The 11,216-nt window shown below is 36.3% G+C and overlaps 1 protein-coding gene across 2 annotated transcripts; it reads left to right on the top strand.

Annotated features, from left to right (window-relative positions):
* Positions 1-938: 938 nt before the first annotated feature.
* Positions 939-10,869, top strand: LOC110806097 (transcription factor MYB3R-3). Of its 2 annotated transcripts, none has more exons than XM_022011738.2 (9): positions 939-1,131; positions 1,550-1,723; positions 2,287-2,338; positions 2,687-2,744; positions 5,640-5,734; positions 5,820-5,923; positions 6,623-6,751; positions 8,603-9,662; positions 10,405-10,869. In XM_022011738.2, the coding sequence occupies exons 2-8, from the start codon at positions 1,566-1,568 to the stop codon at positions 9,654-9,656; spliced, it is 1,650 nt and encodes a 549-aa protein (XP_021867430.1). In that variant the 5' UTR covers positions 939-1,131; positions 1,550-1,565; the 3' UTR covers positions 9,657-9,662; positions 10,405-10,869. The 2 variants fall into 2 exon arrangements, with proteins under 2 accessions (XP_021867430.1, XP_021867429.1); XM_022011737.2 differs by having other exon boundaries at positions 966-1,131; positions 1,503-1,723.
* The last annotated feature ends 347 nt before the right edge of the window (positions 10,870-11,216 follow it).

Here is an 11,216-nt window from a genome sequence, read left to right as displayed (position 1 = left end):
AAGTAACGTGATTTATTGAGAATCATATGATTGACTTTAACTTTTATTAATTTTTTTAGGGATGGTGCCCCCCTATCTTTGCCTATCGGTAAATATACACCATTTAAATGGACTTATAAGTGAAAAAGGGACACCAAATAACATGAAACTTCCTCAATCACATTAAAATATTGTCCACACCAGCTCCAAGATCTATCAAACGGGTCGGTCGAGTAGGATTCTTAAAAATTATTTTCGATTCAGGTCGGTCACTCCGAGTTCGGATTTACAAATGCTTGTTCAAGATCTCCATAAATTTCGGGATCGGGTCGACCCAACGGGTTGAGGGATTTTAAAACGCGTATTATATTTTCATTAGTTTGTATAACGAATATACAAAATATGCGCACAAATTAACAAATTTTCACAGACGATTTTATACTTTAACCATAAAATGGAGTATAATTGAAATCAAAATCATGTTACATCCAACAATAGTAACAACGAAGTGTTTATTGTGCTTAAATTTTCTTATAATTTAATTTATTACTTCAATACAACGCTTTTCAATCAGTTGGGTAAAAAACGAGTTCGGTTGGATTTTGACCCATTACTATTCGAATTTTTCGGAATCATAAATTAGGTACATGTAATATTATTCAAGACTCTGTATTTTCGGATAAGGTTTCAAGTCGGATCGATTTTTAACGGGTCTACAAGCTACCCTTACAGATCTCAACAAAATCTAAAACACTGACTTTCACAATTTAATCCAACGGCCAGAGAACGCCCGGGAAAGCATCACAACTAACGACTAGTCTTCCCACAACACAAGTGTGCCGTTTGAGGTTCAAACTTATTTTCTTCCTTTATTTTTAAGCCCAACGTTAATCTATAAACCGTCAACGGTCGTTAAGTTATAGGGTTTCTCAGCAGCCAAATATAACTCACGAATCTCCTTCTAACGGCACCAAACGGCTACGTCGGTGATCTTATATATTCCTTTTTATTTCTTTTATTTTGGTTCTTTCGTTCTCTCTCCCTTCAACGGGCAAACCGCTCTCTTTCTCTGTCTAGAATCTGCTGTTGTAGTTTTCAACGGCAACCTAAGATTGTTTATTTTTCCCGTTTGATTCCCGCCAGTTTTTTCAGGTTAGTTTTTTTTTATTATTATTAATTTGATTTCAATTATACGGCTTTCTTTGCAAATTTGATGGATTTCTTCCCTTTTTCATTAATATTTTGTTTGATTGAATTTAAATACGTTGCAAAATCGAAGTTTTTCGCGTTCCTTTGAAGAATTCAAGGTTTTTTCTGGTTGATTTTAGCTGGGTTTTGGCTTTGATCTGGTAATTGAAGCTAAGATCCGTGTTTTATTTGTGTTGATTACGCACAGTTAAAAATTGAGATTAGAGGAATTTGATTTTAGGGTTTATGATTTTGATTTGTTAATTTTTGTATCCTGTTTTCTGGTTTTATGTGTCTTTAAATAATGAGTTCAATTTTGTGGTTAATTAAATTAGGTTGGTGATTGCAATTAGGATGTCTGGTTTTGCAATTTGTACTACAGAGTAGTAGAAATCAAGATGGCAGAAGGTGATTTGAAAGCGGAGGAGTGTTGTTTGGAGAACAAACAATCAGCTGCTGCTTCGAGTTCATCAGTTTCTGAAGAGGAGGGTAGTGCTAGTGTTAGTCTCAAGTCTTCGGGTGTTAGTAGCCCAGTTGCCACTTCGCCTTCTCATAGGTATCGGAAGCTCAACTTGCTCTTTCGTGTTTCAATGTTAAGTCCTATTAATTGTTGTAATGCCATTTGGTTGATGTTAATTATCTCATGTCGGTATGATACTACGGTCCCCTGGATGAATTCAGTTTACTGTTTTATTTTTTGGATATCCATATTACATACTGTTATATCTGAGGATATCAGAGAAGTTGTGATGTTGTTCGGCAATCTATTGAGTTAGTAATTACTATGTATCTTAAAACTTCTTAATTGCCCAGAAAGGGGGAAAATGGCGATTTACATGGAATGGTTAATTTTTTTGCAATGTTAAGGTGTATGCTTTTATGTTGTAGTAGGATGGGTGATGGTGCTCCTTGACTAGGCATATTATTGTTGCTTCTCAATCTGTGTACCCAAAAGCATGTGTCCATCAGCTGATTAGTATCATGATGAGCCGTTCTAAAGCAACGTACTCCATATAATCTTGCAAGAGTCACCATACCATGGCATATGAATGAGCACAATCTACATCTTATATCGATACTTTGTTATGTGGCCTTAATGTACGAAAACGTTTTTTGTAGGAGGACTACAGGACCGATTAGGCGAGCGAAGGGTGGATGGACTTTAGACGAGGTTAGTGCTAAAGATAATATTTCTGCCAAGACATGGAACTGTGTTTTTTTTTAAGTCAAGTTTTAGCTGCTATGAATGAATACATGCAGGTATACACACAGATGCCACTCTGGCAATGATGCAACTCACATGTACCAGTTTTGCTCATGATTTCCCACACTGTCGTTGTTGCTTGTATTTGCACTCTTTTCTGTTGTACTGCTAGCTTTAAGGGCTGAATATGTATGGATTTATAAAATATGACACTTTGGCATGCAATTCATACCAGTTTTTCTCATGGTTTCCTTATTACTGTCTTGTATTTGCAATTCATTTTTCTGGCTAATAAAGGACTAGTGCTATTTGCAGGATGAAACATTAAGAAACGCAGTTTCCACTTTCAAAGGAAAGAGCTGGAAAAAAATAGGTTTGTTACCTTCATTTATTATACAATGTGATAATTTACACCATTTTGACATTGAGCTTGTATAAATTGAGGTTCTCTGAGTGCAAAATTAGTTTTGGGTTTGAATTATAGCTAACTTTGTAAATGTTTGGTTGAATTTTTGCAAACTTGATGCTTATGGAGCCCATATTAGTGTGAGAAATCTTGTCTTGCACATTTCTCGTCATATGGAATGAGGAAAAAGAGAAACTCTGGGAGAGAAAATCTATTGTCAGTCTCATGTCGAAACCCCCTAAGCACCACCCCCATCCTAACCTCTATATTTTCTACCCCACCCTAACCAGGAAACATACCTGTCAATAGTTTATTGAACTACAATACAGTGGAAAGTTTCCAGCTTTTAAGTTTGCACTGATGACTGTAAAATGCAACATAAAATCCGAGAGTCAACACAGTTACCATTATTATGATTTGAATTTTATTTTATTTTTTATGCTAAGGCTCTCTTTTGCAAGGCATGAGTATTGCAGTGCATGAATTTTAGATTACACTGAAGACTGGCATTTAGTACAAAAAAGGGAGAACAGGAAGGGGGCAGGTGATACATATATAGGAAGATATAGGCCTTGTTTGGTTAGGAGCTGTTAGCTGTTAGCTGATAGCTGGTTTGACTAGCTGTTAGCGGCTAGCTGTTTGCATTAGCTGTTTTGACTAGCTGGTTGCATTAGCTGTTTGGGTAAAAGTGTTTGGTAAATTAGCTGATAGATGTTAGCTGATAGATGTTAGCTGTTAGCGGCTAGCTGTTTGCATTAGCTGTTTTGACTAGCTGGTTGCATTAGCTGTTTGGGTAAAAGTGTTTGGTAAATTAGCTGATAGACGTTAGCTGTTTAATATGTAAAATGACCATTAAGGACATTGACATACTTTGTTTCTTATTAATATTAGACAAATAGTTTATTGTGTTAATTTTTTTTCTCCTTTATATTTTTCTAATAAACATTAACTAAATAAAATAATTTAAAATAAAATAAAATTCTTAACTTAAATTGTTTATTAATATATATTTTTCAAATAGAGAAATATTACTAATGATATTTTAAGTAGGATAATTTGGTAATATTAATCCAACCTTTGGCCGGTTTTCTTTTATTAATCCCACCTACGACATATTTTTTAATAATCCCACCTTTACTACCAAACGACTTTTATTAGGCTTAAGTGACCAGTAATCGGTGAAAAAGTCATCGAGATGGTGATGAATTGATGATGATGACTGAATATAACGAGAGAGAGTACTGCCACGTAGGGACATATTACCGCCTACAATAGGTTTATGACGTATTGGGCCCAATAAAAGTCGTTGGGTAGTAAAGGTGGAATTATTAAAAAATATGTCGTAGGTGGGCTTAATAAAAGAAAATTGGCCAAAGGTTGGATTAATATTACCAAATTTTCCTTTTAAGTATGATTGCAATATACTTCAATTGCTTCAAAGTACTAATATAAAATTTATTACAACAAGAAAAACTAATATAGTAAATAGGGTGAAATGAAAAAGAAAGTTTGAGTAATGTTTTTAAGAGAAAAATATGTAGGGTACCAAGATTGATAGTGGTTGTAATTATGGGCAATAGTAGGACAAAATAATCATTTTCATCCACTTTTTCAAACCTCTAATTGTAAAAAGCTCCTATATTAATAGCTTTTCCAAAATTAGCTTTTTCACCCCAAAACTCTCTTCCAATCCTCTCCTAACCAAACACTTCCCATTAGCTTTTTCTAAAGGTCGAACCTCCAATTCACCCCAAAAAGCTCTTTTTCCCTCAAACCTCTCCTAACCAAACACCCCCATAGGTTTGAGTCAGCACCTATTGAATAAAAAATGGGTCTTGAGCCCTGGAGGGAATCCATAAATGAAATGTATAAGCTTGGTTACTTCAGTCAAACCCTATTCCTCAAAGTCATAGAACCTCCTCTTTCCACTAATAATGTACCCCTTTCTTTTAGCACATAGTTTTAGGTGATATGTTTTAGTGTAGTTATCAATTGTTATTTTAATAAAAATATATGATAGGAGATAGTTGGGTGTTAATTTAATTGAATGAGAGAGAGTGTGGCACCCTAACTTTTAGTAGTGGGAAGATATAAGTATTAAAAAAAATAGTTCTCCAAGAACTTTGGTAAACTTTGGCTTTTATGTTACTGACCTTACATTTTGGTGGTCCCATGAGAATCAGTTTTGCATTGTATCAGTTTTGGATTAGTGCAAATGTGTTATTGTTCAGGCTTTGTATCATAATTATCTATGTGATGTCTAGTAATTAATAAAAGCGTGTTTGTATTGACCAATTGGGTTATCAATTACCAAGAGGTTATTGGTTCATTACCATGTAACACATGGTGCGTATTATAATCTTTTTTTTGCAACTACTCCGTATATAGAAGGGTATGAAAAGAACTAAAACTTTACTTACTTCCAAGAGTTTTAAATCTGTTTTGAAGTGCTGCAAATCTATCTGTCGATTTTAAATTTTGGTATAGCTGTCAGGATAAGAGTGTAAGACGTTGATTCCTACAGTAGTAATATTTCTTATCATGTCTCATTTCTAGGAATGAAAATAAATAAAAAATTTACTACTTGTCAAACTTTTCCTCGTTTTGTTAAAATGGTTTTCATTGCCTTGTTTAGGCATAAAAAAGTATGAAAAGAACCTACTTAGATACTTTTTTCAATTGTCAATTTAAATTGCATATGAGGGCTTGTCCAACTCTTATTGTTTTGATGACGAATATGTATGGAATAAAGCATATCTTCTAATTTTGAGACCATTAGTCTATATATTTCATGTCTGCATTTAGTCAGATAACCGAAGCTGGTGTCGATATAATTACTTATGCACGCTACGATGTATGCAGCCGAGTTCTTCCCTGATAGATCTGAAGTACAGTGCCTACACAGATGGCAAAAAGTTCTTAATCCTGAGCTTGTTAAGGGACCATGGACTCAAGAGGTCAGACGCCAATTTCATCTCCTTGGGTAATTTTGAAGTTAGTTGGGATTCTTTTATGTATTGTTTTATCCCATTTTGGTCGCAGGAGGATGAAAAAATTGTTGAGTTAGTGGCAAGATATGGCCCTACTAAGTGGTCTGTGATAGCCAAGTCATTACCAGGGCGTATTGGGAAGCAATGTCGGGAACGGTAAGCTTACAAACAAATTATAATGTTTCATTTTCTAGATCGATGTATGGACTGATGTAAAGTTGTGGCTCTATCCATAAATCATCAACACCCCTCCTTTGACATGTACTTGTGTGACTTTTGTGATATTTGATGATCAATTGCATCGCCATCTCTGATTATCCATGTAAAATAGGTGTTTTGGGTGAGCCTAACCCCAAAAGCTGTCTTAAAGAATGGAAGGGCTCATAAATGTATATAGGACCAACATAAGCCACTGTAAAGCCTGGAATGTGAGTCTCTTGTGGCGGCATCGTAACATATCGCATTTTTCAATTTTTAAAGCCAAAGTACCATAACTATAAGAGGCTGACCTTGGCCTTGGATAGTTAAGATTTCACTCCCAAGCATCTCATAGGAGCTATAGATGTATATAAATCCCACATAACCCTGGAATTTTGATCTCTTGTGGTGGGATTGTAACATTTCACAGCCAAAAGAAACAATAAGAGGATGGCCTTGGCCTTGGGAAGTTAAGATTTGGGTCCCATTCTGATCTCATAGGGGCTGATAAGATGCTCTTCAACCCTTTAAGTGGGTTGGGTTAAAGGCGTTGGCTCTCTTTCAGATACAAATATCACTCTGCTCTACTGCTTATGGCTGTCAGTGAACTGATGTTATTATATCACAACTTAGGCTAAATAATTAGTTTTCTCGCAGGTGGCACAATCATTTGAATCCGGATATAAAGAAAGATGCTTGGACATTGGATGAAGAACTAGCTTTGATGAATGCACATCGTATGTATGGGAACAAGTGGGCTGAAATAGCCAAGTTTTTACCCGGAAGGTGAGTAAAGATGGTTGTTTTCTTAGAAGGGGATTTTCTATTTATCTTTCAGTTTTAATTGGCTTATCGGAACAGGTTACACACTTAAATTATGACAGGTGTACTACAAAAGTTATATATTTTATATTCTGCAAGGTACAAGTATCGTAGCCCACCATTGCAAAAGTTCGTAGCTTTAAAGTGTGTAGCCTAAAAATATGATGTGGCAATCCACGCTACAACACGTTGTAGTTTACCATTGGAGATGCTCTAATAATCTTGAGCTATTAGAGTCACATAATTAGTCCTAACTATACACTTGTTTAGCGATAATGGATCCGTTCTCATCACCAATGCAACCTGAGGTGAATTTTATTTACGTGGCACATAAAACAATTAAACCAAGTTGCCAATGTTGGAATAACCAAAAGTGAGATCCCACTTGAGCAAACTTTAGTTGAAGTTTTGTCAGAAGCGAGAGTGGGTCCATTGTCAAGTTTCAACCTTCTTGTTGGGGACTCGAGATAAAAAGTGGTCAATCTTCTTGTTCTGCCCTCTCTAGTTCGGCTTAACTGTATAGGCCGGGGACTCGAGAAAAAAAGTTAACCTTCTCCCCTCTCTCTAACAAGTTCTAATGGAAACCAGTATGGGTCTGCAGTGCCAATCTGTAGTTGCACATCCAAGGTGCAAATATCAATCTCTTATTGCATGTCTCATGGGCTCTGACAAAAATATCTAGGCTGGAAATAAGTCTGCCGCGCTGACGAGTTTAAGCTTGAGAAAGTTAAAGGGTTTGAGTAGTTTGGTCTAGATTTGACAGTTAGGTTTATTGGTTTGGTGCAAGTTTGAGAAGTTTATAGAGTTCAGAAGTAATAGCTTGCAGTTCCGCTCTCTGTTGTCATCATGTGATTCTAGTATGTACAAGTTCGAGGGATGAAGTGCTTAAGCTGCTAGTCCTTTGGCTCATGCATAGTTGAGACGCTATGACACTTGCATTAATACTTTTGCTCATTAATTGCTGAAGTTTTGTGGTTCGGAGTAAATCTGAGAAGTTCATGGAGTTCATATGAAATGATTTGCAGGTTCCCTCTCTGTTTCACATGATGTATGTAGGGAAAGTGTTATAATCTCAGATATCTACAAAAACTGTCAATAAAGTTTTTGTTTTATTCTGATCTATGATTCAAGCGTCAAGGATTCTATTGATAAAAAAACAAGGGTGGAACATGGGACATGCAATACTTTTATCAAATCCGTGAGATTGATAGATCAGCCCTCTTGGAGATCTATTTTAGGTTTTACTTTCCTATTCGCACTTCAATCCTCTTATAACAAGTACAAGGCTTAAGAGAGCAACCCCCTAAAATAGAGATTTGGACCCATATATTATTTGTGAAAGCCTAAGATTTGATTTATTAGCACTCACAGTGATGTGGCTCAGTCTACTTTAAGAAGATACCTGGGAGGTCCTTGACTACAATAAGTTTTACTGCGTATGGTAATGCATTGGACCACCGACTATGTGGCTCAGTCTACTTTAGACTGTTTCCCTGGATAAGTTAGACTGTTTCCCTGGATAAGTTAGACTGTTAATGAAACTTGATTAGCTTTTACCTTTTTCGTTGCACTTCAAAGTTCTTTTCCTTTAAAAAAATTTAATGTCTGAAGTCCTGAAGAAATAAAGGTTGACCCTTTGACAAAGATGTAAACTTTTTGTTGATCACTTGAATTGAGCGGCCCTCCTTTTGTGTCGCTGCCTTAATTAGACTGGGCTGTTAAATTCTGACTAGGTGTTTCTCTTGTTGACTTTATAACCTGAAATTTTACCTTGTCAAGTTTCCTCTAACACCATCTTTCTGCTGTTTGTCATAGGACTGATAATGCAATAAAAAATCACTGGAACAGTTCTTTGAAGAAGAAGCTAGATTTTTATTTGGCCACTGGTAAACTCCCACCTGTTGCAAAGAATAATCTCCAAAATAATGTACGAGATACAGAGAGACCCACTTGTAGTGAGAAATTGATGGTTGGTTCTAATAAAGAATCCGATTCATCTGCTCAGACATCTTCAGGTGGTACAGATTTTCACGTACCAGGAGGGACAAATACCAAGTTGGGTCTGTCTAGCGAACTTCAGGAAACGGGTCCAGCCAGCTGTCATGTTGATGAGTGTGCTGATTCAGATGTTGTAGAGCAATCATCGCATCTAGAACACAGTTACAGAAATTCAAATTCTTTGCCGTTGTCGTTGCCATTGTTTGATAGATGCAGGAATGCTGATAGAGTTGTTCAAAACGAAGATGCTGTTACACCTGTACAGCCTGTTTATGGGTCATTATACTATAAACCACCTCAGTACGAAACCTGTAGTCCATCAGAATCAAATTTAACCAACAGCTGTACGCAGCCTGATTGCAGTCCAGCACTGCTGACATCACGCATAGGGTTCTTCACTCCACCTAGTGTGAAGAGCAACGGTGCTTCTGTTCAGAGCCCAGAATCTATATTGAAAGTTGCAGCAATGACGTTTCCTAATACTCCTTCCATAATGAGAAAGAGAAGGGTGCAATTTCACACCCCTCAAACCCAAAAGAACGGAAAATTTGACGAAAAAGGTGGATGCTCATCTTCAATTGATCAGCTAAGTGCAATTCATCAATCGAGGCATCAGGATGAAGGCTTGGTTCCCACTCCTCCGTCTCATCCCTCTGTTGTGACTGCATTTTGCAACGGAATGTCTTTTAATGCATCTCCACCATATCGGTTAAGAACAAAACGCATGGCTATTTTAAAGTCTGTGGAGAAACAACTGGAATTCACATTGGACAAAGAGAAAGAAGGTGACACCAAATCTTTGGAATTGCCGTTCAGAGGCAACACTCCTCTCAGAGAAGGCATATCACATACAAAGATGGGGGTGACCTAGAGTTTGGTAAGTTTTCCTTTCCACTTTATGCCGAAGTCTAAAGGCTACCGAATGCCTGTATTTCGCAATATTCTACTTCATATTTGTGATGGTCTTGAAGGATTGTGTTAAATTTCAACTGCATGGCCTTTGGAAACCTAGTCTTCTGTCATTTACTTGGTATTTTTCTTACATTATAGCTGTGTGCTTAACTTGTGCAGCTTAGACTTATATTGATAATTTGATGCAACTAGGCTATTTCTTGCTAGAAATGTTAGAAAACAGAAAATAAGACGAGGGTAGGGGAGGGAATGTGGTTTTATTTCCTAAAGGAAGAGTAAAACGGGAAAACTAGAGATTGATGTATTTGGCTTTCAAGCATTATTGTCTATTTTTTTTATTTGATTGTCCACTAGAGCAAATGAAGTGCCGTAGTTGTAATCTCAGTTGGCTTGTCTTCTTCTGAGAGGTGCGGTCAACCTGCAAATGATTGTATTGTTCTTCTAGTCAACAAGGTTTTTATTATTTGTATGAAATTAGTGCCCTTATATGCGGCGTATTAACATGAAATGGTATAACCTCTCTAAAATTACTGTGTATATAGTTGTATTATTGTGTGATAATAATCCCTTGGAGTTGGAAGATTTATACATGTTTTGTCTAAGTTGTATTATTGTTTAATATCCTCACTTGTCTTTGTTATTGGTTTGATATTAGGGCCTATCATTATGGTTTACCTCACTGATTAAACTGTATGCCTCCATTTCAGGCATAGAATTTGGAGAGGCATCATACCCAATCAGGCATCTCTGAGAGAATCAGGAGAAAGGCGTTAATGATTAATTACCACGTCTCAAAGAATCAGCAGACGGCATTCATGTTAATTACCATGCCTCAAAAGATCCGGAGATGGCAGTGATGTTAATTACCACGTCCTAAAGAACAGAGCATCTCTGCTGGAATCACGTCTCAAAAGACGGAGGATTTGCACAGGAGCACGTAAATTAAAGCTAAAGCATAAACAAAATACTCCATTGATTTATCTGCTAACAACAATGGTTCAATTGTTTATACCATTAGAAGTTCGAAAGCTAAGTAAATGTCCATGATTCATTCCCAGAAGATCGATTTTTGTCTTGGTTTTTAGCTTGTTTTCTGTGGTTGTTTTGTTGAAGAAATTGATTTAAGATGAGAGAGGCACCCCCAACAACTAACTTACTTGTCTGCTATAGAATATCCTCACTAGCAAGCACTTGATAGTTGATACTGACTCATAGGTTAACAATTTAGATTGGATATATATTTCACCTGTAGTAGAAGATAGGTACTACCCAAATAAATGAAAGGAAAAGCCAGATTTCATTTTTGTATTTGAAACTTGTAACATAATGCTTTCTTAATTTTATTGGCCAATAAATCATGAACTCAAAGTTCTAATAGTCCAAACTTCTATAATCATTCGCTTTTACCAGTTTTACATGACTGGTAAAATGGTAATATAGAACTTAATTTGTAAAAGGCTTGTTGGTGGTTCTTTACTTCCCTTTGTCCATCCTAATTTGTGAAAACCCTAACTCACTA

This window comes from Spinacia oleracea, chromosome 5 (assembly GCF_020520425.1).
Source record: "Spinacia oleracea cultivar Varoflay chromosome 5, BTI_SOV_V1, whole genome shotgun sequence".
NCBI classification, from domain to species: Eukaryota; Viridiplantae; Streptophyta; class Magnoliopsida; order Caryophyllales; family Amaranthaceae; genus Spinacia; species Spinacia oleracea.
Note: the sequence above shows the minus strand (reverse complement) of the source record. Positions and strands in the feature narration are given on the sequence as shown.